The 25,931-nt window shown below is 43.9% G+C and overlaps 1 protein-coding gene across 2 annotated transcripts in view; it reads right to left on the bottom strand.

Annotated features, from left to right (window-relative positions):
• The window catches only part of LOC137326362 (rho GTPase-activating protein 11A-like), an 86,119-nt gene that overhangs the window by 30,630 nt on the left and 29,558 nt on the right, over window positions 1-25,931 (bottom strand). For both annotated transcript variants that reach the window (XM_067991368.1, XM_067991367.1), the window contains exons 4-7: window positions 24,741-24,994; window positions 22,181-22,344; window positions 16,228-16,374; window positions 7,482-7,556 (exon numbers count right to left, since the gene is read on the bottom strand). In XM_067991368.1, coding sequence (XP_067847469.1) covers window positions 7,482-7,556; window positions 16,228-16,374; window positions 22,181-22,344; window positions 24,741-24,994 — 640 coding nt within the window. The remainder of the gene's footprint in view (window positions 1-7,481; window positions 7,557-16,227; window positions 16,375-22,180; window positions 22,345-24,740; window positions 24,995-25,931) is intronic.

A 25,931-nucleotide genomic window follows, 5' to 3' on the forward strand; every position in this document is an offset into this window, starting at 1 on the left:
TTGTAGACCTGGTAGCAATGTGGCTGTCATTATATCGACGATGCGGCTCGGTAATGGGGTTCCTCAGAGGTGTCATAAGCCACGTGTGCAGGGGATATCCCTTGTCGCCGAGCAGCCAGCCGTTGCCGGTGTTGGGTGCGTGGAAGAGGGGCGGGACGGTGGACTCCTTGAGGACGAAGGCATCGTGGCAGCTGCCAGGGTATCTGGCGCACACGTGTAGGAATCTCTGGCGGTGGTCACATATGAACTGGGCGTTCATGGAGTGATACCCTTTCCTGTTGATGAACAGCCCTGGCTCATGTGGAGGTGCCCGTGGGTGCAATCGATTACACCCTGCACCCGTGGGAAGCCAGCCACATCATGGAATCCAACCGCCCTCTCCGTCTGGCTGCGCTCATCCATGGCGAAGTTGATGTAGGTCAAGGCCCTGCGGAACAGCCCATCGGTGACCTGCTTTATGCACTTGTGTGCAGACGACTGAGAGACCCCGGTGATGTCCTCCGTGGCACCCTGGAAGGATCCGGGGGCGAAGAAGTTGAGGGCAGTGGTGACTTTGACGGCGACGGGTAAGAAGATGCTGCTTGGTCCATCCGGGAACAGCTCGTCATTAAGGAGGCTGCAGATGTCGGCGACTACCTGGCGAGTGACTCTGAGCCTACGTATGCACTGCTGCTCAGAGAGGTCCATGAAGCTGAGCCTCGGTCTGTAGACCTTGTGCAGAGGGTAGTGCCTCCTGCAACGCATCTCTCTCTGTGGTTGCCCTCCATCCTGCTGTGCAGGTGGATGTGCCACAGCACCATGTTGTGGGGATGCACGTCTCTGAGGCGGATGGCGTGGACTGCGAGGCTGCTGATGCTGTTCGTCCTCCGAGGATGTCAACGCAGCACCCATCTGGCAGGTGTAGGTCTGCGGGGTTGTGCACAGTAGAAAAGTGTGTCCTCGCACAGGGGTTGCACTTCCACGCCGGTGAATCTTCTTGCTTGGAGGAGGGTGGTGGAGGGCAGGCGTTGCCCAATGTTACGGAGTGTCCTCCTGCGTTGGGGTAGGCTCTCCCCTCCCACCTGTGGAATGCACCTTGGCAGCTGCCACAGGCTGCTGGCTGCAACACGTCCGTTTGGAGTGAGACTGTTTCCCCCAGTATGTGAAACAGTCTGAGTTGAAGGTAAAATCCCACACTTCCTAATAAGACAGCTGAATCAGGTCATTTAATTACCTCAACAAGCAAAGTAAATACACTCAAGTGGCATCCCGCTGGCTTTAATTGCCTGCGGGATTCCCACCAGCGGGGGCTGCGCACGCACCCCCGCATGTCAGCGCGGAACCCGGAAGTGGCCGGGATCGAGGCGCGATCCGGTCACGCACCTGGATATCGGGATTTTCGAGGCCCCCCCGCCGAGAACGCACCGGAAACCTGGTGCTAAAATTGGGCCCATAGTGTAAGATAGTGTATAGTAGGAAAAATACAGAAGTCAGTATTAATATCTTTGTATTATAAGAATGCATTATGTGTGATAGAGACTAATACGTGGTTTAGATTAGGCCGTTAGCGTCAGGTTAATGCAATTTAGGAAACATCAGATGGTTTGTGTAAGAATTATAGCTATTTCGGAGACAACGGGCTCGATTTTAGCACCCGCGATCGGGTGCGTTGGTGGCAGGAGGGCTACGAAAATCGGGGATTCCCGGGGCGGGTCGGGAGCCTGGCTCCAACCCGCCCCATTTCCGGGTTCCTCACTGACGCGCTGACATGCATGTGGGACTCCCGCTGGCAATTAAAGCCGGCGGGGTGCCACTTAAAGTAATTGAACAGGTACTTCAGATTGTTTACAGAACTGATTGACCTGTTATTTTAGCAGGGATGGGATTTTGCAACTGACTGGGACTGTTACCCTACTGGGGGAAAGACTCCCAGTTCAAATGGACGTGTTGCAGCCATCAGCCTGTGGCAGCTGCAAAGGTCCATTTGACAGGTGGGAGGGGAGACCCTCACTCATTGCAGGAGGCCACTCTGTCACTTTGGACAAAGTTTGGCCTCCATCACCCTCCTCCTAACAATCAAATTCACCAACTTGCATACTTACCCCGGGGTCCGGAGACATGTACCTACCTTGCGGACCCCCTCAGATGTACATCTTCTGAATTGGGGCCGCCGTAGCTGCAGTCATGACCTCCTCAGAGGGTGAACAGCTTCACCAGCCTCGCCGTCCACCTCTGACATGTTGAGCTCCACAACACAGTGCTGTGACACATCCATCTGCACAGCAGGAGGGAGGGCAACCGCAGAGAGAGATGCGTCGCAGAGGGCACTACCCTCGCCACAGGATCCACAGACAGAGGCTCAGCTTCCTGGACCTCTCTGAGGAGCAGTGCACACGGAGGCTCAACGTCACTCGACATGTAGTCGTGGACATCTGCAGCCTCCTTCATGCCGAGCTGCTCCCGGTTGGCCTGAGCACCATCTTCTTACCTGTCGCTGTCAAAGTCACCACTGCCCTCAACAACGTCCAGGGTGCCACCGGGGACATCGCCGACGTCTCTCAGTCGTCTGCACAAAAGAGGCCTGCAAATACACCTACACCCACACCCACTCTGCAGTGACACAATGGGTGGCATCAGTTGTGGGTCTTCATTGTGATCCTCAGGAAAGGGCATTATTGCACAAGCCAGACAAGATTCGCAAAGACGTGGCAGTAGTGGTGCCAATATAATATGTAATGTGAGTTGATCAGAAATTAAATATAAGTAAAAACCATGACAAACCCTCAAACACCCTTGTGCATATCCCCTTCATGCTCACGACACGTTTGCCTTACGCTTCCTACTGCACATATGTGATGCATGCCCTGTGGCTGCAGCACAGGTAGTGGCAGGTTGAGTGAGGCTGACCGTGAAAGAGATGTATGAGAGGGTGAGTACGAGATAGAGCCATGAGATTGTATGAGGATTGGGTTGAATGGTAGTGGCGGGATGAGTACTGGCAAGGTAAGTGCAGGTAAGATGAGAATGAGCTTTGAGTGGGTGTGAGGAGTGATGTGACAGAGAAGTGTTGGCTGTGCAGAATGAGATGTGGGGTGGGGGCGGTGATGTGGCAGACGGAGTGTAGGGGAATGAGTAAGTGTACTCACTTTGGCTGACCTACTTAGGTCATTGCAGCGCCTCCTGCACTGTATGCAGGTGGGCGATATGTTGGTGGTGCAGGTGACCTCCTCTGCCATCTTGAGCCAAGCCTTCTTGGTGGCAGAGGCAGGCCGCTTCCTTCCGCCCGCCGGGTGGGGTGGGGGAGATCTCTGTCCTCCCCCTCCTCCTCACCCCATCCAATAAGAGCTGGAGTGAGGCATCATTAAATCTGGGAACAGCCTTCCCCCTGGGCTGCTCCATGCTGTAATTTTTCCTATTTCTTGCAGCATCAGTCAGTGGAGGACTGCACCTTTAAATAGAGCTCCTCCAGCTGACAGACCTTACTGCGCATGCTTAGCAGCGGGGAACCCGGAAGAACAGGTAAGTGGATCCAATCAGCCTGCGATTGCACGTGGGGCAGACTGATTTCACTGGGCGCGTTACCCACGCGCCCAATCGACCCTCCCGCCGTCATGGTAATATCGGCCCCAACGTGTCTAGGTTTCAGTTGTTATTATTCTGGCACAGTCAGATGTTTATAACCACGCAAAATTGTGATATCCTCTACATAAACGCCACCTACATTCAAGTGAGAATGGATTGAATGTGATGCGTCATCTACTGATGTAGTAGCATATGACAAAGATCACATGACAATCTCAGAATTGACAGGTTCACAGCAAGTCACCTGACATTGTCCATCTAGGAGTAAACAGGGTCACTCTCAGTAATTCTTTGGTGTTCCGTGCTGTGAACTCACCTGCGTTAGTTCACAGACCCTAATGAATCTCTTTCTCGTAAGTGTAGAGATGTATAATTTGCTTATACTTTGTCGATGTTAATAAAACCAACAAGTTGACTATCTCTGGTGTCCAAACCTATATAATTTTGATTAATCTGCTCGGTTGACCAAACACACGGAAGCAGTTGAGGAGCTATGAGACTGAATGTAGATGAGAAAGAAGAAGGAACTAAGGATAAATCCTTGGGGTACTCTGACGGTAACAGTGTCGGGGCAGGATGTAAGAATTCTGGGAATTCCACCTTTTCTCTGAGTATGTAAAACTTTGGCCATTGACCAAAATCCTAAGATGGAAGGATAGGTGAGAGGTCACCAGATGAATCAACAGCACACACAGTGGAATGTGAGAGAATTACTGCTTCAGACATGTTTCTGTTTTAATGCAAAACCTACAGCAGGTGGTCAACGATCAGCACTAATTTGAGAGGCAGTAGGCCATTGAGAGGCAACTGCTCCAGACCTCGGTTCTGATGCAAAACCAATCGACACCTAGGACGTGGGATGAAAAGGGAGCCTTGTGTGGCAAGTGCTCGACAATCGGAATGAATTCGTAGAACAATGGCCCATCGAGAGAAGCAACTGCAACATGATGAGAGACCATCAAAAGCCATCAAGGACTCTTAAGGACTTTGTAAGAACTGTTTAAACAGACATGAAGTGCCTCATGTAACGACGAAAACTATTGTAAGAGAGGGGTATATAAGTGGAAGCTCGAAACCCCTCTTTCTCTTGTTTTGCAATCTTGCTTTTGGTCTCTGGTTCTTGCTCTCTTGCTTCTTAGCTCTTTTCCAGCTCTCTCTCTCTCTCTCTTCCTCTTAATTCCTGCTCTTCTCTTTTTTTTTCACCCGAGCTCTCCAGGGAGGAGAGCAGCGTCCAGCGAAACCAACGATCCCTACGTGAGAGAACCGGTCAGCCAGACCTGCAAGTGCAAAGGATTGGTGAGCCTCGACCATACGTGTGTGTGTGTGTGATAGGTGTCTCCAGGGTCCCCACCAACCTCTTAGTTTAGTGGGATAAAGTACTATGGTGGGTGTGTGTAACTCAATGTACTGTGTAGGGCCGTTTTTATCGTTATTTTCTTCGTGTTGATGGTATACTAAAACCAACATTCCAATTCAATTCAAACACAGAGTTTGTGTGTCCTCTGTGCTATTCGGCTACGTGATCCATCACCGGGTGCGTTAGCAAAGTCCAGTTTTCTTGAACCCCCAATCCGTGAGGTATAAGTGTTCCTTGGCTAGACCGGGGACCAGATATCTGCACCGATCAATAGGGTGAGAACAACCCCAAAACACCCTACAGGAAGAGAAGCTATTCCTGGAGATATGTAAAAGTGGATGCAAGTGAGAGTTGTCCCACTGAACTGGAGAATGGGGATGGGTGATGTGGTCAATTGCGTGAAAAGCTACAGGGAGGACAAGAAGGGATAATGTACCACCGTCACAGTCACAGAGGATGTCATTCATTGATTAGGGTTGTTTCAATGCTGTGGCAAGGGCGGAAACCTAAATGTAGAGGTTCAAATGTAGCAGTGGGAAAGATGGGCATGGATTTGGGAGGAGACAATACGTTCAATTATTTGAGAGGAAAGGGAGATTGGGTATGGGTGGGATTGAGGATGAGGTGATGACAGCGGTTCTGAAAGAGGGGGGACAGTACCTGAAGACAGAGAGCCATTTATAATGTCAGCCAGCATGGGGGCAAGCTAGGGAATAGGGTCAAGGGTCTCATGGACAAGATAAGCTTGGAGAGGGCATATGGGGAAATGGGAGAAATACTGGAGAGATGCAGGTTCAGGGTTAGGGAAGGGGAAGCAGTAGAGGCAGCTGAACGGATGGTTTCAATCTTGGTGACAAAGTTCATGAGCTCTTCACATTTTTAAAAAATGTATTCACTCTCAGAATGTGGGCGTTGCTGGCAAGGCCAGCCACCCTATTTGTCCTGAGAAGGTGGTGGTGGGTCTTCTTCTTGAGCCACTGAATTCTTTGTGCTTTTGGTGCAACTGAGTAGCTTGCTAGGCCACTTCAGAGGGCAGTTAAGAGGCATTGACGTTGGTGTGGGACTGGAGTCATATATAGATCAGACCAGATAAGGATGGCAGGTTTCCAGTCCCAAAGAACATTAATGAGCCAGTTGTGTTTTGTATGTCAATCTGACAGCATCATGGTCACTTTTACTGATACCTGCCTTTTTTTCTTTTAATTTCGATTTAAAAAAAACTGAATGCAAATACTCAAACTATCATGGTGAGATTTGAACTCATATTCCCTGGATTATTAGTCCAGTAACATAGCCACTATGCTACCTTGCCCTGTTGTTGGATGTGAGGGTGGAGATGGCAAGGGATGGCATGTTGAAAGGAGACAGTTGGTAATACAGAAAACAAGCCAGGAGTAGTGGATGGTTTGGCACATACATTACACACACACAAACACAAAATACAAGAACATGATGAACTAAATCTAAAATGGCCAACATTAATTAGTTACCTTTCACATGATAATGGATAATTATTTGCAAAGTAATCCTCTTTGCAAAGGAAGGATCTCTGTTTAGGATCTCAAGAAAACAATACTTTATGTAATTGTGAAGTCTGTACCCTGTAGATATTCAGCAAATGTTATTTTATATAAAATGATTGAAAATAATGCAGATGATGGCTTTTGGCGTGAGAGTGCCCTTCAACGTTTCACTTCCTAAATATCACCCATGTGCAACTGGCCGTAGCCTCACTGCAATCTAGAGTTCTGTAAAGTCAAAATTTGTGGATGATTTGATAGTAATAGATTTTTAAATTAGAGTTGAAATGTCTCTGATTTAATATGAACAACTTAAATTCGCACCCAGTAAGAATGCTCAAGAGAAGGCACTAAACATTATGCCTTTTAGCATAAGAAGTTTGCAGCAGCCAATCTGGATTTCTTTGCAAGGAGCATTTTAAGTTACAAGGATGCATAATGTGGGGTTTAAGGCTAGATACTGTGGAGTTTTATTTGATTTACCTTGGGAGAAAACAGGGAACAATCTTTCCTCAGGAGATTAAGTGGATTAGATATAGTCCATAACAGAGCACATTGCAGAAGGTTTTTGAAGGAACAGGGTTTGATGGGCTGCATTGCCTTTTCTCCTTCTATGCTTTATGCCATTCTGCAACCTTAGATAGAGTTTGGGGGAAGGGAGAGAACAAAACATTCTGAAAAGTGTTCTTCGCCATATGATACATGTATTTTATGTTTGAATTGAAATATTAAAGAAACATTCATACATTGTCCCTGCTATTCTTCCAAAAATTGCCATGGGATCTTTTATGTCCACTTGTACTCCACAACATGCTATTCTGACAAGGGAATAAAATCCAACAACCAACAATCAAGATCAGCAATATCCACTCAGATCATCTTGGTGGACTGGGGCAAGGCGGGGAGAGAGAGGGGGATGGATGGTGAGTAACTCATGGAATATTTATGATCCCAGGTTTGGTTAGAACATGTTACCAATTTGCAATAGTTTGGTAGGCCTGAAAACACAAAAAACCCATTGCAATATTTCTTGTTCTACATACCTGATGTGTCAGGCTGAGGAGTAGCAGAAGGTGTTCGATTTGCTTTAAGTTTACTTAGTGCTCCACTAACTATATCTGAAATGCAAGATATAAAATAAAGTTAAAATCCACATCAATACTTCAACTCTATGCCACTCTGCCCATTTTTGTGTTTCCCCCTCCAATTATAACAATTCACATAAGTCAGTAAAAATATTTAAATGCATTTCCCAAAATTTAAAATGTATGCAATAGTTTTTAAAGTTAAGGGGTCAAAGTACTTTAAGATATTGGAAATTAATAAAAGAGGGGTTTTGAACATCTTACCACAATATTATTCAGTTTTAACCCTAAATAGTACTTCTGGCCTTTATTCCAGGATTTCAAATGCCCAGATAAGGAGTAAACATTTTGCAAAGATACCTACCTATATTAGCATTTAAAAATTCAATATTTATTCAATATAAACCATATTGAAACAGACACCTATGTCAAGAGTGCACACTGTTGAGGGAACTAGGTTAGCCACTGGTCTTTCACCTTAGGAGACCTCTGTTCAAATTCAGATCAGATTTGTGAGATGAAAGTTCACTTTTTGATGGCTATAAACATTGTACCCGAAATGGGTTTGGGCAGTCATAATCTAGTGCTTAGTTCTCATGGGCTCAAATCACAAATCTGCCCCTAACCTAGCACTCAAATTGATCAACTGAGACCAGAAAACTCTACTTATGTACCTAGTCAATATTTTTCTCCCTAGAGATTTCCCACTGAGATGTCCTTGAGGAAGTGGGTGTCATGGTGAGCAGTTTAACTCATTATAAAATGTATGATTGCATTGCCACCACTTTTCTGATGACATCAAGCATACGCGCACACCAAACCGTATCCAACAGAGGTTCCACCAATTGGATGTGAGGAACAGCAGGTGCCTCTCTGCAAGCCAAATCATGGTACGTAATGAATCCTTGATATAACAAGATTTTGTGCTCAAACCAGCAGTGCCTTCTAGCAGTTGTCATCACAAGTCTCAAAAATTTTCTCAATAGCCACATGACAGACATCTGCTTTCAATATGGTGGAAGCATCTACATGAGACAGCTTACAACGTGTCAGTTCTTTTGATGTTCAAGACACCCCAGTCCAATGCTGCCTTATTAGTCACCAATTGCTTAATAAAAGGTCTTCATGTGAAGTGCTTTAGCCAAGAGTCCCTTGTAAGGCCGACTCATGCTACATGGTGTTTAGTGGAAAGTCAGAGTACATCTGCCGCCATTTGTAGAAGGCGGGCACAAGGTCCAGTCATCTCTGTAACCCCATGAAAGTACTCCCATTCAACTCAAACACCTTCTCCATAGCCATTAAATAGCACCACAAATCAAATGAGGTGAATCAAATTTTTAAAGACAGGTTTCATCATCCACACTAGGAACATTTGAAAAAGCCACAGATCTGGATTAGCTAGCAGTAATTACATATTACTGTACATTTCTGTTGAATATAGAAAGTAGAGATCTAAAAAAGGAAATAAGAAGGGCATAGAGAGAGTATGAGAGTAGATTAGTGGCTAACATAAAAGGGAACCCAAAAGTCTTTTATAAACTTATATGCCTTCAAACTTAGATTTGATATTTTAACGAGAAATTATCAGAGATGCACCTAGAATTGTCCATTTCATGCCAAGCTTTAGAAAATAGGTGTAGAGTGCAGGCTTGTTTTTGGGGGGGCGGGGGGGACGTTTTATTTTAACACTTGAAATTCTCAAGTAATAGTGTAGTAAACAATGTGGAGGATGCTAACAGACTTCAGGAGGACATAGCCTGGTGAAATGGGCAGACGCACAGCAGATGAAATTTAATGCAGAGAAGGTGAAGTGATACATTTTGGTCGGAAGAATAAGGAGAGGCAACATAAACTAAATGGTACAATTTTTAAGGGGGTGCAGGAACAGAGAGACCTGGTGGTTTATGTACACAAATCTTTAAAGGTGGCAGGACAAGTTGAGAAGGCTGTTAAAAAAGCATTTGGGGATCCTTGGCTTTATTAATAGAGGTACAGAGTAGAAAAGCAAGGAAGTTATGTTAAACCTTTATAAAACACTGGTTAGGCCTCAGCTGGAGTATTGTATTCAATTCTGGGCACCACACTTTAGGAAGGATGTCAAGGCCTTAGAGAGGGTGCAGAAGCAATTTACTAGAATGGTACCAGGGATTAGGGACTTCAGTTACGTGGAGAGACTGGAGAAACCTAGGGTTGTTCGCCTTAGAGCAGAGAAGGTTAAGGGGAGATTTGATAGGTGTTCAAAATCATGAACAGTTTTGATAGAGTAAATAAGGAGAAACTGTTTCCAGTGGCTGAAGGGTTGCTAACCAGAAGGCACAGATTTAAGGTGATTGGCAAAATAACCAGAAGCGACATGAAGAAACATTTTTTTACGCAGCATGTTGTTATGATCTGGAATGCATTGCCTGAAAGGGTAGGGGAAGCAGATTCAATAGTAACTTTCAAAAGGGAATTAATTTATACTTGGAAGGGAAAAAATTTACAGGCTATGGGGAAAGAGCAGTGGAATGAGACTGATTTGATAGCTCTTTCAAAGAGCCGGCACTGGCATGATAGGTCGAATGACCTCCTTCTGTGCTGTACCATACTATATTACTATGATTTCCTATTAACAATTTATGTCCGAAATGTCATGTCGTCTAGTAAACATAATGTTTGATCAATGAGCAAAGTTCAATAATCATTTAAAATGATTGGCAAAAAGCCAGGGGCAAGATGAGAACCTTTTTTAAAACACAGCGAGTTATGATGATCTGGAATGCATTGCCTGAAAGCAGATTCAAAAGTAACTTTCAAAAGGAAATTGGATCTCTACTTAGGACAAAGTAAGCTGTGAGGAGGACACAAAGGGCTCAATTTTGCAGGATGGCAGGTAACTCGACTACGAAAATCTTACCGTTCCCACATGATCGCACGTTAATCGGCGGCCCTTTACGTGGCTTCCGGGTTTTCCGTCCAAAAGCTGCGCAGTGGGCGGACTGCGCACCCGCATGACAGGCTGTCAGCTGGAGCGGTCTATTTAAAGGGCCATTGCTCGAATGGCTTTTGCTACAGCAAACACAAAGAACACACAATATGGAGCAGCACAGGGGCAAGGCTGCTCCAAGATTTAATGATGCCTCTCTGCAGCAGCTACTGGCCAGGGTGAGGAGGAGGAGGGAAGTGTTTTACCCCGCGGACGGAAGAAAGTGCCCTGCCTCTGCCACCAAGAAGGCCTGGCTCGAGGTGGCAGAGGAGGTCATCAGCAGCAGCAACATCTCCCACACCTGGGTCCAGTACACGAAGCGCTTCAATGACCTAACTAGGTCAGCAAAAGTGAGTACACTTATTGATTCTCCTGCATTCCGTGTTCCACATCACCGTGCCCTCCTCCCCCCCAACTCATTCTGCACTGCCAAGACTACTCCATCACATCACTCCTCACACCCACTTAAGGCTCATCCTCAACTTACCTGCACTTCCTCAGAACTTCCTCACCTCCCCATTAGTCACCCACCACTACCACTCACCCTAATCCTCATCCAATTTGATGGCTCTGTCTCATACTCACTCTTTGCTGCATCTCTTTCACGGTCAGCCTCACCCAAACCAATGCATTCATCGGCAGACCACTTCACCATCACTCACTCACGCGTCTACACTTTCTCCCCTTCTAGGAGAAAAGAGCGCAAAATGCACGCGAGAGGGCAGGGACTGGAGGTGGGGGCCACAACAAATTGTGGTCCTAACAGACGCGAAGCAGGAGGCGCTGGAGATCAGCCGCACCCTCACGTGCCTGTCTGTCGGGGATGCCAAGACTGGCACCCCACATGCGTCTGGTGACACAACTTTAACATTCATCGCACACAACATGAACTGCTTGCCATTTGAACACCTCAGTATGCTCATCACAACATGACACTTCTGTAATGATGCTTAATATTGCCTTCTGTTCTCTTACAGGCCATTCAATGACTGCAGTGATAGCAGGGGGCAATTCCTCAGAGCAACTCCAGGCCTCGGTGGGTCCTTGTAGTCAGTTAGTTGGGTTGGCACCTGGTGAGTCACCACATACAAGTGAGCACAAGCAGACACTGATGGCAGGGGCAGCTGTGGAGAGACTGCGACAGTGGGTGCACTCCTTTTCAGGCTCTGCTCAGCTGGACGCAGATGCTGAATCCTGGGGGCCATCCTTTAAAAAGAGAATGATCGAGGGACAGCAGCACATTTGCGAGGTGCTGGAACAGGTGCCACGCGCACTCTCCACAATAGCGCAGAGGATGGAGGAGTCCAACTCCTGCATTAGTGAAATGGTGGCACAGGTACGGGAGGGAATCTCTGAGATAGTGTCGAGGGTAAGTGCGGGAATGTCTGTGATGGAGAGAAGGCTAGCCTCCGTTGAGCCTCAAGCACGGTTCACAAATGAGTCCATTCAGGTCCTGACAACGGCCATTTGGACTCAGGGTGAACAACATTCTGCCAACGTAAATAGGCTGACAGATACTTTAGAAGTGGCCTTACAAGGCATCACACATGTCCTCTAAACTGTTGTCCAGCAGGGTGGTAGGAGTGATGTGGGCGTGGCCCCAGAAGAGGGCGATAGGGGTCATGGAAGTGGGGACGCCACTCAAAGCGCTCCCACGTCTCACCCGTTACCCCCCTTTCAACCTGTACCCACAATGCTGTCTCCTCTCCTGGTTGCCAGGCCTGCCCCTGCACAGGTGCAGGTGGAGCAATCTTTGGAAGGGCCCTCACAGGCTCCAAAACCCAGAAAGCGTAGGCCCAAAGCATCTAAGCAGTCAGGGCATGAACATGAGTAACCTCCAACTACCTCTGCTGCAGCCACAGGGGATGCACTACATAGAAGTAGTAGGAAGAGAAAGGCTAAGGTTTTGTGATCACAAAGGGTATACATAAGGGTGTCTGACAGACTGTCATTTATATTTGGTTTTTGTGAAAGTCACATTAAATGTTATCATTCTCACCACTACTGCTACGTCTTGCCCATTCTTGACTGGCTTTTGTGATAGCGCCCTTTCATGTGTTTCACCATGAACGGCGACACTTGATGCCACCCATTGGGTCACATTACAGCGGGTGTATGTGTAGTTGCAGGACTGATTTGTGCAGGGTGGAGGGGGCTGGTGTTGGCACTGGTCTTTCCAAGTGGTATGAGGACTGGACTTTCTGATGTTAGGAGAACCGTTCATATGTCAGTGACTACCTGGTCTCACGAGCAGCCAGGTGAACCGCTGCTCTGGCCATGGGTTCGTCCTCCTCCTCCTCCTCAATGTGGATGGGGCCTCCTCGAGCTGCACACCTCTCTGTTGTGCCATGTTGTGCAGGACGCAACACACTACTATAATGCGTCCCTCTCTGTCTGGTGCGTATTGAAGCGCTCCTCCAGAACGATCAAGGCACCTGAAGCGCATCTTAAGCAGCCCTATAGCATGATCAATTGTAGACCTGTTGGCGATGTGGCTGTTGGTGTATTGACGCTGTTGCTCGGTGATGGGGTTCCTTAGAGGTGTCATGAGCCACGTGTGCAGGGGGTTTCCTTTGTCCCTGAGCAGCCAGCCCTTAAGGGTGTTCGGTGCTTGGAAGAGGGGCAGGACGTTGGATTCCCTCAGAATGAAGGAATCGTGGCAGCTGCCAGGGAATCTGGCGCACATATGAAGGAATCTTTTGCGGTGGTCACAAATGAGCTGAGTGTTGATGAACAGGCCTGGCTCGTGTGGAGGTGCTCGTATTGCTATATGGGTGCAATCCGTCTGGCTGAGGTCGTCCATGGGGAAGTTGACGTACTGCACAGCTCTGCGACCTGCCTCATGCACTTATATGCAGACGACTGAGAGACCCCAGTGATGTCCCTGATGGCACCCTGGAATGATCCGGAGGCGAAGAAGTTGAGGGCAGTGGTGACTTTGACAGAGACAGGTAAGGAGATGCCGCCAGGCCCAACCAGGAGCAGCTCGGCATGAAGGAGGTTGCAGATATCTTTGACCACCTGACAACTCACTCTGAGCCTCCTTATGCACTGCTCTTCAGAGAGGTCCAGGAAGCTGAGCCTCGGTCTCTAGACCCTCTGGCGAGGGTAATGCCTCCTGCGATGGCGCTCCCTCTGTTGTTGCCCTCTGTGCTCTTGTGCAGATTCCTGTCACGCAGCACTGTGTTTTGGAGCTCCAAGTGGCAGAGGTGCACGCCGTGCCTGGCGAGGATGGTGATGTTGCTCGTCCTCGGATGTATTGGTGAATGCAGCCATGACGCCCCCCATCCTGATGGTGTCAGTTTGAGGGGGTCCAAGAAGTTGGTAACAACGCATAAACAGAAGTATTGAGTGTAAACCAAGAATTTTCAGTCTAAACACAAAGATCTCCCAGCCAAAAGTTTGGCTGAGAAAAATAAGTGCCCCGCTGCAATAATTGACTTTTTATCCCCATCTGTAAAACAGGTATTTAAATGTCCAAATGGCTGCTGCCTGAAACACGTCTCCTTGAACATGGAGTGTTTTCCATAGCACAGGAAACATAAGAAATAGGAGCAGGAGTAGGCCAATCGGCCCCTCGAGCCTGCTCTGCCATTCAATAAGATCATGGCTGATCTGATCCTAACCTCAAATCTAAATTCATGTCCAATTTCCTGCCTGCTCCCCGTAACCCCCAATTCCCTTTACTTCTAGGAAACTGTCTATTTCTGTTTTAAATTTATTTAATGATGTAGCTTCCACAGCTTCCTGGGGCAGCAAATTCCACAGACCTACTACCCTCTGGGTGAAGAAGTTTCTCCTCATTTCAGTTTTGAAAGACCAGCCCCCTATTCCTAGTTTCACCCATCCTTGGGAACATCCTTACCGCATCCACCCGATCAAGCCCCTTCACAATCTTATATGTTTCAATAAGATCGCCTCTCATTCTTCTGAACTCCAATGAGTAGAGTCCCAATCTACTCAACCTCTCCTCATATGTCCACCCCCTCATCCCCGGGATTAACCGAGTGAACCTTCTTTGTACTGCCTCGAGAGCAAGTATGTCTTTTCTTAAGTATGGACACCATACTGATTCCATGCTGAGATTGAATTAAAATCACACCCCTACCTCAAACTCCACAAAATTAACGATTTAAACAAGATCAACAATGTCAATAAGTGGTTTAACTATCGTCCTGCCGGCTTTAATTGCCGACGGGACTTCCGGATTCGTGACACGAGCGTGCGCACATAGGTGCATCTGTGGCAACCCCAGAAGTCGGCGGGTTGGAGCCGGCTTCTGAACCCACTCAGGATTTTCCTGATTTTCGCAGCCTCCAAAATTTGATTTTAAAATCGGGGCCAAAGAGTCCGCAAAGGGATATAGACAGGTTAAGTGAGTGGGTAAGAAGGTGGCAGATGGACTATAATGTGGGGAAACGTGAGGTAGTTCACCTTGGTAGGAAGAATAAAAAACGGAATATTTTTTAAATGGTGAGAAACTATTAAATGTTGGGGTCCAGAGAGACTTGGGTGTCCTGGTACAATAAACACAAAAAGTTAGCATGCAGGTACAGCAAGCAATTAGGAAAGCAAATGGCATGTTGGCCTTTATTGCAAGGGGGTTGGAGTACAAGAGTAAGGAAGTCTTACTACAATTGTACAGGGCTTTGGTGCGACCTCACCTGGAGTACTGTGTACAGTTTTGGTCTCCTTATCCAAGGAAGCATATACTTGTCTTAGAGGCGGTGCAATGAAGGCTCACTAGATTGATTCCTGGGATGAAAGGGTCATCCTATGAGGAGAGGTTGAGTAGAATGAGCCTATACTCTCTGGAGTTTAGAAGAATGAAAGGTGATCTCATTGAATTATAGAAGATTCTGAGGGGGCTTGACAGTGTAGAGGCTGAGAGGTTGTTTCCCCTGGCTGGGGAGTCTAGAACTAGAGGGCGTAGTCACAGGATAAGGGATCGGCCATTTAAGACTAAGATGAGGAGGCATTTCTTCACTCAGAGGGTTGTGAATCTTTGGAATTCTCTACCCCAGAGGACTGTGGATGCTGAGTCGTTGACTATATTCAAGGCTGAGATAGATAAATGTTTGGACTCTAGGGGAATCAAGGGATATGGGGATTGGGTAGGAAAGTGGAGTTGAGGTTGAAGATCAGCCATGATCTGATTGAATGGTGGAGCAAACTCGAGGGGCCATATGGCCTGCTCCTGTTCCTATTTCTTATGTTCTTATGTACTTAAAAAGGAAAACTTTGCACGGTAATGGGAAGAGCAGGGGAGTGGGACTAATTGGTAGCTCTTTCAGAGAGCTGGCACAGGCACGATGGGCTGACTGGCCTCCTTCTGTGCTGTATGATTCTATGATAGGAACTGTTTTCCACAGATAAACCCTGTTTATGCAGGTGAATAAGTTTGGTAATCAAATTGAGATGAGCAGCAAGATTCTGAACTCACAAATTAGTGAGAGTGGGTCTGTGAGACAATGCAAGGGACACATTTGTTTTAATCATGGTCAGAGATGCAAATACACTGTTTCAGAAAGATCCTGATAAAGCAAAATGGAGCATAAATATAAAGAAACGTTATTTGTTCACTAGTTATAGCAGACAACATGGGATGGGCAATAAATGCTGGCCTCGCCAGCGATGCCCACATCCCATGAACGAATAAAAAAAAAAGCGGAAGTGTCCAATTACAAACTTATACAAAATAATATTTTAAAAAAGCTACAGAAATAGAATTCTACAAACCTCCAACACTCCATCGCTTTCGTCTCTTGCCCTCCCCCATTGTTGAACCATCTCCATCTTCCAAATTTTCTAATGAAGGTGTGCTAGATTCTACACAAACACCAAGCATTGCTGGAATCTTTTCCAAGACAAAATCTGGAACACGACCTTAATAGATGGGAATGATTATTAAAGACTTACTGAAACTTAAAGTTAGTACAAAAATGCATTATAGATGTTGCCATTGTTTGCCTACATTAGTATTTAATTTCAGCATAAGAGGGGGAAAAAAAAAATCATACACGATTTAGTCCCAATTAGGCTAACATGTCACTGCATTTCAAAACAAATTCACTCTGTGAAGCACTTTGAGATATTTCAATGTGTTTATGAGCAAATTTTAATATCACTCATCCAACATGCATTTATATAGCAACCTTAATGTACAAAAATGTCCCAAGGCAGTTCACAGAAGCGTAATCACACAAAAATAATTACTGAGCCAAATAAGTCATTAGGAGGGGCGACTAAAAGCTTGGCCAAAGAGGTGGATTTTAAGGAGGGTCATAAAGGAGGAGAGGGAGGTGGAGAGATGCAGGGAGGAAATTTCAGAACTTAGAGCTTAAAGGGCCAATGGTGGGGTGAAGGGATTTTGGGATGCACAAGAGGCCAGTGTTGGAGGAACGCAAAGTTCTCGGGCTGGAGGAGGTTAGGGATAAATAGGGGCGAGACGATTAAGGGATTTGAACACAAGGATGAAAATTTTAAACTTGAGGTGTTGGGGGACCAGAGCCAATGCAGGTCAGCAAGCACAGGCATGATGGGTGAGTGGGACCTGGTGCAGGATAGGATACGGGCAGCAGAGTTTTGGATGAACTGAAGTTTATGGAGGGTGGAGAATGGGAGGCCGGATGGGAGAGCACAGGAATAGTTAAGTCTGGAGGTAACAACAGCATGGATAAGGGTTTCGGCAGCAGATGAGCTAAGGCCAGGGCAGAGACAGACAATGTTACGGAGGTGGTCCTTATGATGGAGAGAACATGTGGTCGGAAACTCAGCTTGGAGTCAAATGGGTTGCGAACAGTCTGGTTCAACCAGAGATATTTGACCTGAAAAATCTATGATAAATTGACCTGATAGGTTGATTATACAACCATAACATTTCTAAGGATCTAAATGACTGAGAAAAACAGCCATTGAAGTGGGACAGGGGACAAAAAGTTAAAAGTACTTCCAATTTAAAAGATTTTGTTTCAGTAAGAAGCTGTAACCTCATGAAGGCATGATGTTTTTCAATACTTTACCGTAGCAACTTTAATATCCAAAGGACTAATTTTCCTCCTAACCTAAGACTCTTCCAAGTGACAACTTTCTTAACGGTGTGAAGTAGTACATGTCTCAAAACTATTCTTACATTGATTTTGCATAATGGGTGAAGTTCACATTTAAGTTTAGGTAACAGGAATTAATAGCTTGTACACAATACCTCCACAGACAGTGGATCTAACAAGCACAAGAATAGCATAAGTCTTAAGTTTAGAAGTGGAAGCGTTTAAAAACATCCCAACTTCAAAACTTATGACTATTACCATTACTTTAAATGATATTCCTGAAAGGGTAGAATAAATAAGATAAACACACTGTTAGAGACAATACATCTGGGGCTGCCAAACTTCCATAACTTTAAAAAAAAATTGTATCTAGCAAAAGTGCTGCAAGGGGTCAGGCTCTTTTATGTTACAGTTCAGATCCTGGGACAACAATGTCATAAGTGGGTTTATGCTTCCTTCAGCTCTACAGAAGCTAGGTAATGTTTTTGTTCCGGAGGTCAGAATAGGTCAGAAGTATAGCACTGTGGGAGAACCTTCACCACACGGACTGCAGCAGTTCAAGAAAGCGGCTCACCACCACCTTCTCATGGGCAATTAGGGATGGCCAATAAATGCCGGCCTCGCCAGTGACGCCCACATCCCATGAACGAATTTTTAAAAAATTGTTAAAGAAAACCTAGTAAAAGATGATGTTAGTGCATCAGCAGCAGCTGAATCTATTTCGCTACTATTAGTTCACAGTGATGGTTCCAAATTAACTACTGACATCTGTTATAGGCACCCGGGACAAGGATCCCATGGCGATGAGGTACTTTGGTCACAAAATGCTTAAGCATCCAGACTGGGACCATTTTGAGATGGACCAAAAGGATGGCATCTAAACAACATCATCACTCCAATTGTCCCCCTCGAGAGGAGGGCACCACTAATATAAAGCATTGGGTAACGTCTGTATTAAGGGGGATTTCAATTTTCCTAGCATTAAATGGTCTGATGGTGAACCATCTAGTGTATGGAAGATTAACTGAAACATCTGTTGATACCATCAATGATTGCTTTCTAACACTGCATGTTAATGAGGAGACCACGGGTAATCAAATTCTTGATCCAGTTTTTAGCAGTGACCCTAGTGCTGTATCAGGCCTCCATGCGGGGGAACACCTGGGCACCAGCGATCACAATATAATTAGATTTGATCTTATGAACCAAGCAATGGATGCTTACAATTTAATGCTGCCTCTTGATTTCAAGGGGGCTAGTTTTACAAAAATGGTTTAAGATTTGGAAAAAGTTAATTGGACAACCTTATTAGACAGGGCAATTAATGCTGAGGAGAAACAGATAGTCATTAAAACTATTCCAAAAGGAAAAAGAAGCCATGTATGTCCCATGGGTTAAAAAAGGGCACATGGCAAAACAAAACTAAAATTGCAAACTAAATATGTGCACGGACAAAATTAGACTTGAGCAAAAATACTTGTTCAGATTAAAAGGAATATAAATCACAAGAGAATAGACACAAATATTCTTTTGCACAATTAACAGAAACAAAAACAGCTATCAAAGCAGCCAAGAGATTAATGGAGAAGATAGTAGACAACTGCAGTAGTAATAGCAAGCTTTTTTTTGCTATATAAGGAGTCAGACGACCATTAAAGACTGCATAGGGCCATTGAAGGGCACCTTAGGACAGATTCAAATCGGCTCCCAAGGTATGGCAGTAGTGTTAAATGATTACTTCGCATTAGTCTTCGCTCCTGTGGACAATGCACAATTACCAGCTATAGGTTGCACTGTAAAATAGATCAAGCTGCTGGTCCAGATGCTATCCACCAGAGGGTGATTAAAGATACGAGGTAGAACATGTGCTTCGAACTATAATATAAATATAAAATTACATTTATTAGCTCCCATCAGCTCCTAGTGTGAAACAGACTTGAAACTAACACCTTTGCTACAATGAACCTATTACTTATTTCGGTTTTCCTGGTGAATCATTACTATTACAATGGGCCAGATTTTGTTGAAAAAATAACAGCGTCTGAACGACACACAAAGTTTTTAATGCACAAATTGGCCAGGAACTGGTGGTGAGGGAGAGATACCCCGTGAATTGCGAATCGCCACAAATGGCTGGCCGATTTACGCTGCTCCGCCGTTAGCTTCGCAAAAACGGCATCTTGCGCTTAACCTCCTCGTGATTTTCATGAAGTTGCTGCAGTTACACATTAATTGTCCATTAAGCTTGCCACAGAAAGTTAAATCTAGTAATTAACAGGATAAGTACCCTTTTAATGACATGATAATTGTTAACGACTGCCAATGAACCTCTCTGGCCCAGAAAGTAAACAATTATAAGTGTGGCATCTCATTCCTTCAAGCTGTGAATTGTTTTAGGAGATTTTAAAAATGTCATTTTTAAAAAACATTCTTACTTTTCCGTTGTCTTTTTTTCTCTCTTAATCCAATTTTTCTTTCCCTCTTTATTTTTCTTTCTGTACCTGATTTGACATTGAATTCACCCACTCTAATTCGCCCTCCTTCTGTTTATTTTTCAATCCTTAATTCTCAATGGTTAAGTAGATACATTATTTGTCCCGGTGTTCACCAAGATCCCAGATGCCCTCGCTGCACCATTATCAACTCGCACTTCCAGCAACTTTGTGGCAAAAAATTTTAAAACCTAAAAGTACACGAACAAGTCTAACTAACAGGGCACGCTGCGAGATGTCCTGCTCCAGCAAAATCTGAGCCATTATCAATTAGAGGACATAGGGCTAGACTTGGCCAGATATACTTAATTGCCCTATTTATTAATTCAAGTACTATAACTGGAGTACACAATATACAAAATATTAAGTGCTATAGAGAAGGTAAACCCATGTTATTACCTCAAAGTGCACTAAGAAAGTAGAACCAGAGGACATAAATGGAAATTAGTAAATTAACAGATTTACTTACACAGAGCGATAAATGTTCAGAATAATCTACCAAACAAAATATTGGGATTCAAAATACAATTCAATATCATAATGGGCAAGCTAATGTACTAGAGGAACAAGTTTCCATAGGTAAAATGGCCTTTTTATGCCTGACGTTATGTTCTCTCCTTCTTAAATAGATTTAAAACATATTGAAGAAACTTTGTAATGCCAAAGAGAGAATTTAAAATGTAGTCATGGAAACATAAACTTCGAAGAAGGTTAAGCTAATGCCGAAGAAGCAGCTTAGAAAAGGAGAGATGCATAGACAAGAGACAGTTCAAAATCTAGAGGGAGCCAGGGAACATTTGAACCAGAAACTATTAAACCCAATTCTATTATCAAAAAACTGTTTGCTGGTGATTTTTGTTCAAGCAAACTCAGTAGTAATTTGTTCCTCCAGTGAAACATGGAAGTAAAACAATCTGATGCAAGTTATTTTGGGTACATAAAGAGCATTTATGATATATAGCAATAGAAATAGTCAGCAGGATTCATAAGGTTCTTGGTAAGTAATTGTAAGTTGTATTTTTAATAACAAGCTGCATTCTGCAGTATTGCTTCGTCTGAAAATAGTGAGTATTATTGTAGAGGTGTTTACGGTCTGTCAGTACCTCAGCCAGACCATCTAAAAGGTTGGTACAGCTCCAAAATTTCATTCTTGCGTGCTTAGAAGCACCTGGCCTTTTGATCCAGAACTGTGGGACTGGAAGAAGTTTGCAAAAAAAAAATTGGCTTAATGGGAAATAAAAGCCATTCTGAATATAAATAGAATATGATTTATATGCAAAAGATCACTGACATCGCACTGGTAATGTCATTAGTTTAAAAAAAACATAAGAAAATCTTCGATATGGATTTCTTTTCCTTTTAAGAAAAGCAAGCATTGCATAGTTTTAATGAATCACTTGGTATTCTGCAGTTTATTTGTCATCACGTAGTACTTATATCATGCGAAGTTCATCAGCAAAGGGATACTTTTACTTGCCTGACCTGCTCACAAAAGCAACAGTCGATGAAATATGGTTTTTAACAAATATATCCAAGGTGAAAAAACTTGACACTAATACAAATACAACACAGTAGATTATACAAAATGGAATGCTGGTCAGATCACACTGCAACAGGACTCCTCTTAAAAACCAGAATTACAAAAAAAGTTATTAAGACAATTAAGTAATGGCGTGATTGTGTTTTAAAATCACCAACAAGCTAAATCACTAGCGCATATCATTTTTTTGTTGTTACTGAAAAGAGGCGTAAAAATTTGACCTGTCAAGTCTACAATATGATCAGATCACACTCGGTAAGCCCAGCATTGACTGCCTATATATAAAAATAATCTGCATTTATTTCCCTAGCCCTCAAGATAGATTTTAAAAATGTGGCCCCAGGACCAAAATGGACGTGCAGTGTAAAACAGGTACTTTTTATTGTTGCACATACAATTGTCTTGAGCAGGCGATAAATAGGAACGTTGAGTCATGGAGTAGGATGATGACAGCCACTCTGCTGAGTCCCTGATCTCATCTACACTACTATGGGGAAACAGCAGATACCACCTCCAAGCAGCCAATTCAGAATGGTAATGGTAGCAGACTGCCCTTAAAGTGGGGGAAAAAAGGGGAATAAGTAGCAAAAACACACACACACCATACATACCAATGTCTTCAAAATTGTCAATAAGTGTGTGCACAACTGCAGCTTGAAGGTGGAGCCGCTTCTCTGTTAACAGAGTTATTTTTTCACTTCCATCTCCTGAATGGAACAAATTGGGTGCAAACACCACAGCAAGGTTACTGGCATCCATTTTGTTATCTTCTGACCTAAATGGAAATAAAAACTAATCAATTCATCAAATAGGCTTTAAACAACTTTTGGAACCATCTTCTCATCTCTATACCTCTTCTCCCCCTTTCCATTTTACATTGTGTTTTCTGCGTGCCTTTAAATACCTGCGCAAGGCTCTATTTCTTGATTGTGGGTCCGAATTCATACCGATCTCTTAATACTTATAATTGCTCACTACAAGATATAGATAATCTGCACTGGGTGATGTGTCTTCAAATTTGCCTTCCCTCCTTAAAGAGAAGTGCATGCCCCTCAGCTAAGCAGAAGTCAGGAATTAATGTTGTGAACCGTGGAAGTCAACTGACCGCCTACTATATTGTGCTGCAGGACATCAATGCTACAACATATTTTAAGTATGCTGCGTAGTGAGCTCTCTTCCCGATATGAAGAGAAGGCTAAAACTGATCAGTCAGATTATGGAGCAAGTAGACTGTACATTGTAGGGATCTAGAAAGGAGCACACAGTAGTGGTTATGCTGCATGACTGCAAGGACGGCGGTGATGGTTTTAGTAAGTTCCACCATGCTGGGATGGGACAGACTCGATGGACTAGCTGGCCTTTCCTGTCCTTATTCATATCTTCATATGAATCAATTAACAGCTAACAGGCAATTTGAAGTTCCAGGAAATATACAATGGTTATAATTTGACGCAAACCATTGTTATTACTTATAAGGATGATTGATGTTGTAAGGGGCATTCTTTTCAGGATGGACATTTATGCATATTAAGTTAAAGCTTACTCATGCTTACTACCTATCCCTGCCTCTCTTGCAACATGAAACTGATCCATTATTAGTACAATAATAATACATAACAGAGGTGCAGGATAGGGACTTAGATAGGAGACACAAAATTCATTGGGAGAAGTCAAAAAATGGAAGTATGGAGCAAGTAGGGAGATACAACTTACGCCATTGTCTATTAATAGACTATAAGAATAAAACTCCTATATCCTGGTATTTGCAGGACAGGTGGCAACAGCCATTGCATAAGGGGGCCAGAATTCAACCTACAGCTTCAAGTATACTGGGGAATAAGAACATCTTGATGCTCAGTGCTAACATCAAGCACTCAGAGATAAGACCCTGATGCACATTAAAGCATTCTCTACTCGATCGCAACTTCAGGAAAGCACCCCTACTGTATCAATGAAACATCTGTATTTCCAATACCAATCATCCTTTAAGGGGTTTATAGTCAGCAGAATTACTAATCTGTTCGAAATCTAGAGTAGTTTTATGCTGTGGATTCACACTTACTAGGAACCAAATTAATTTCACTTTGGACCGTTACAAGTTGCAGAGAAAAACGAGACTTTCATCACAGTCAACTTAAATCTTTCAGGCATTTAAGGAAGGCATTTAGACATATTAAATTTGGCCGTCCAAACAAGCACCCATGTACTGTTTTTGCCACTCCATTATAGGAAGGATGTAAAAGTAATGAAAAAGTTGCTGCGCAGGTTTCACTAGTCTGTTAGCAAGACGGAGGGGATAGTTATAAAAAGACGTGTGAGAAGTTAGACCTACTTTCACAAGAGCCATGAAGGTTAAAGAGTTCCCTGATAGAGGGCTTCAAGATTATAAAAGGTTATGATAAGGTAAGTAATGATAGATTGTTTTCAGAAAAAATGATAACGAGGAAGCTCATGAATTAAAGGGGAAGCTAGAAAAAAGATTCTTCATATAGAAGAGAGTTAGAATAGTGAATTCTCTGTTACAAACTATTGTTGAAGCATAAATTCTTTTTAAAGGGAATTATACAGTTGCTTGAAAAAGAGAAATATTAAAATATATGGAGAGCAAGCAGGAGATGGGATTGAACTAGGTGGCTCATGTGGAGCCAAACATCACAGACTTGATGAGTCAAATGCCCTGCTTCTGTGCTGTAAGATTCTATGAGTCTAGTCCTCAGTTTAGAGGAGGAAGGCAGTGAAAATTGGAAGAATGAATATCCACCAGTGGATTGGAGTGTGTGGCTGCAGGTAAGTTATCATATCACAATATGGTCCTTAGAAAAACATTATAAAGTACTTTGTAGAGTGAACTTGAATCTATACCTCGTCCATGTTTTTTGACCTGGGAGTGTCCAAAATTAGAATTCCATTCCCTGGTATAAAAATATTAAATAAAAATCTGATAACTGATTCAGCTCTAACAGATACATTTTTAAATATAATGGAATCAAGAGGAGTTGGAAATGATAGGCAACAGGATGGGCAAAACACACAGAAACACGTTTTGCTGTGAACAAATGCACACTAAATATTTCTTAATATTTTATACTATGTACATTGACAACTACCTTGGTTCAAATGTCAGGTATTCAGCTTACCTAATACGCTACATAGCACTTCTATAATACACACCTGAGAGACACATTTTTAAGAAAATTCAGGAAGTAGTGTAGCGTATCTGCAGTTTTCTCGGGTAATAAATAGGATAGAAGAATTGTGGCAGAAGTCCTCTCATCATTTTGTAATTGTTGTGCCCTGAAGAAGGCTTCATGCAATTCCATCGGAAGCACAGGCTCAGGTAGCTCCCTAAAAAACAGTTTCACCAGCCCTGCCACATCACAAGGGGGTGCCACAGTAATGCATTTTTCACCTCGGTCCACTTTAGCCTGGGTAGACAAACAAACAATTACAAAGCTGCATACATGTTCTATTGCACTGGGTGGAGGGAGGAGGTCAACTGCATGGGAATGACACGACTACCAACTCCTCCCCACCAATCCCCCCCACCCAAAACAATTTCTATGTATTATATATCAAAATATTTATTTTTTCAAGAACCAACCAGTTACGGCGAGAATCGTAGAATAGAATGATACAGCAAAGAAAAGGGCCATTCGGCCCATCGTGCCTGTGTCGGGTCTCTGAAAGAGCAATCCAATTAATCCCACTCCCCCCCTGCTCTTTACCTATAGTCCTGTAAATTTTCCCCCTTACGTATTTATCCAATTCCCTTTTGAAAGTTATTACTGAATCTGCATCCACCCTCCTTTCAGGCAGTGCATTCCAGTTCATAACAACTTGTTGAGGTTTCCCCTCATGTCACCTCTAGTTCTTTTGCCAATTACCTTAAATTTGTGTTCTCTGGTTACCGACCCTCCTGCCACTGGAAACAGTTTCTCCCTAACTACTCTGTCAACACCCTTCATAATTTTGAACACCTATCAAATCTCCTCTTAACCTTCTCTGCGCCAAGGAGAACAATCTCCACGTAACTGAAGTCCCTCATCCCTGGTTCCATTCTAGTAAATCTCTTCTGCACCGTCTCTAAGGCCTTGGCATCCTTCCTAAAGTGCGGTGCCCAGAATTGGACACAGTACTCCAGCTGGGGCCTAACCAGTGTTTTATAAAGGTTTAGACATTTACCTGAGGAAGGAGGAAGCCTCCGAAAGCTTGTAAATTTCAAATAAAATCGTTGGACTATAACTTGGTGTTGTAAAATTGTTTACAATTGTCAACCCCAGTCCATCACCGGCATCTCCACATTATAAAGGTTTAGCATAAGTTCCTTGCTTTTGTATTCAATACCTCAATTTATAGAGCCAA

The sequence above is a fragment of the Heptranchias perlo genome, chromosome 10 (genome assembly GCF_035084215.1).
Source record: "Heptranchias perlo isolate sHepPer1 chromosome 10, sHepPer1.hap1, whole genome shotgun sequence".
Lineage (NCBI taxonomy): Eukaryota > Metazoa > Chordata > Chondrichthyes > Hexanchiformes > Hexanchidae > Heptranchias > Heptranchias perlo.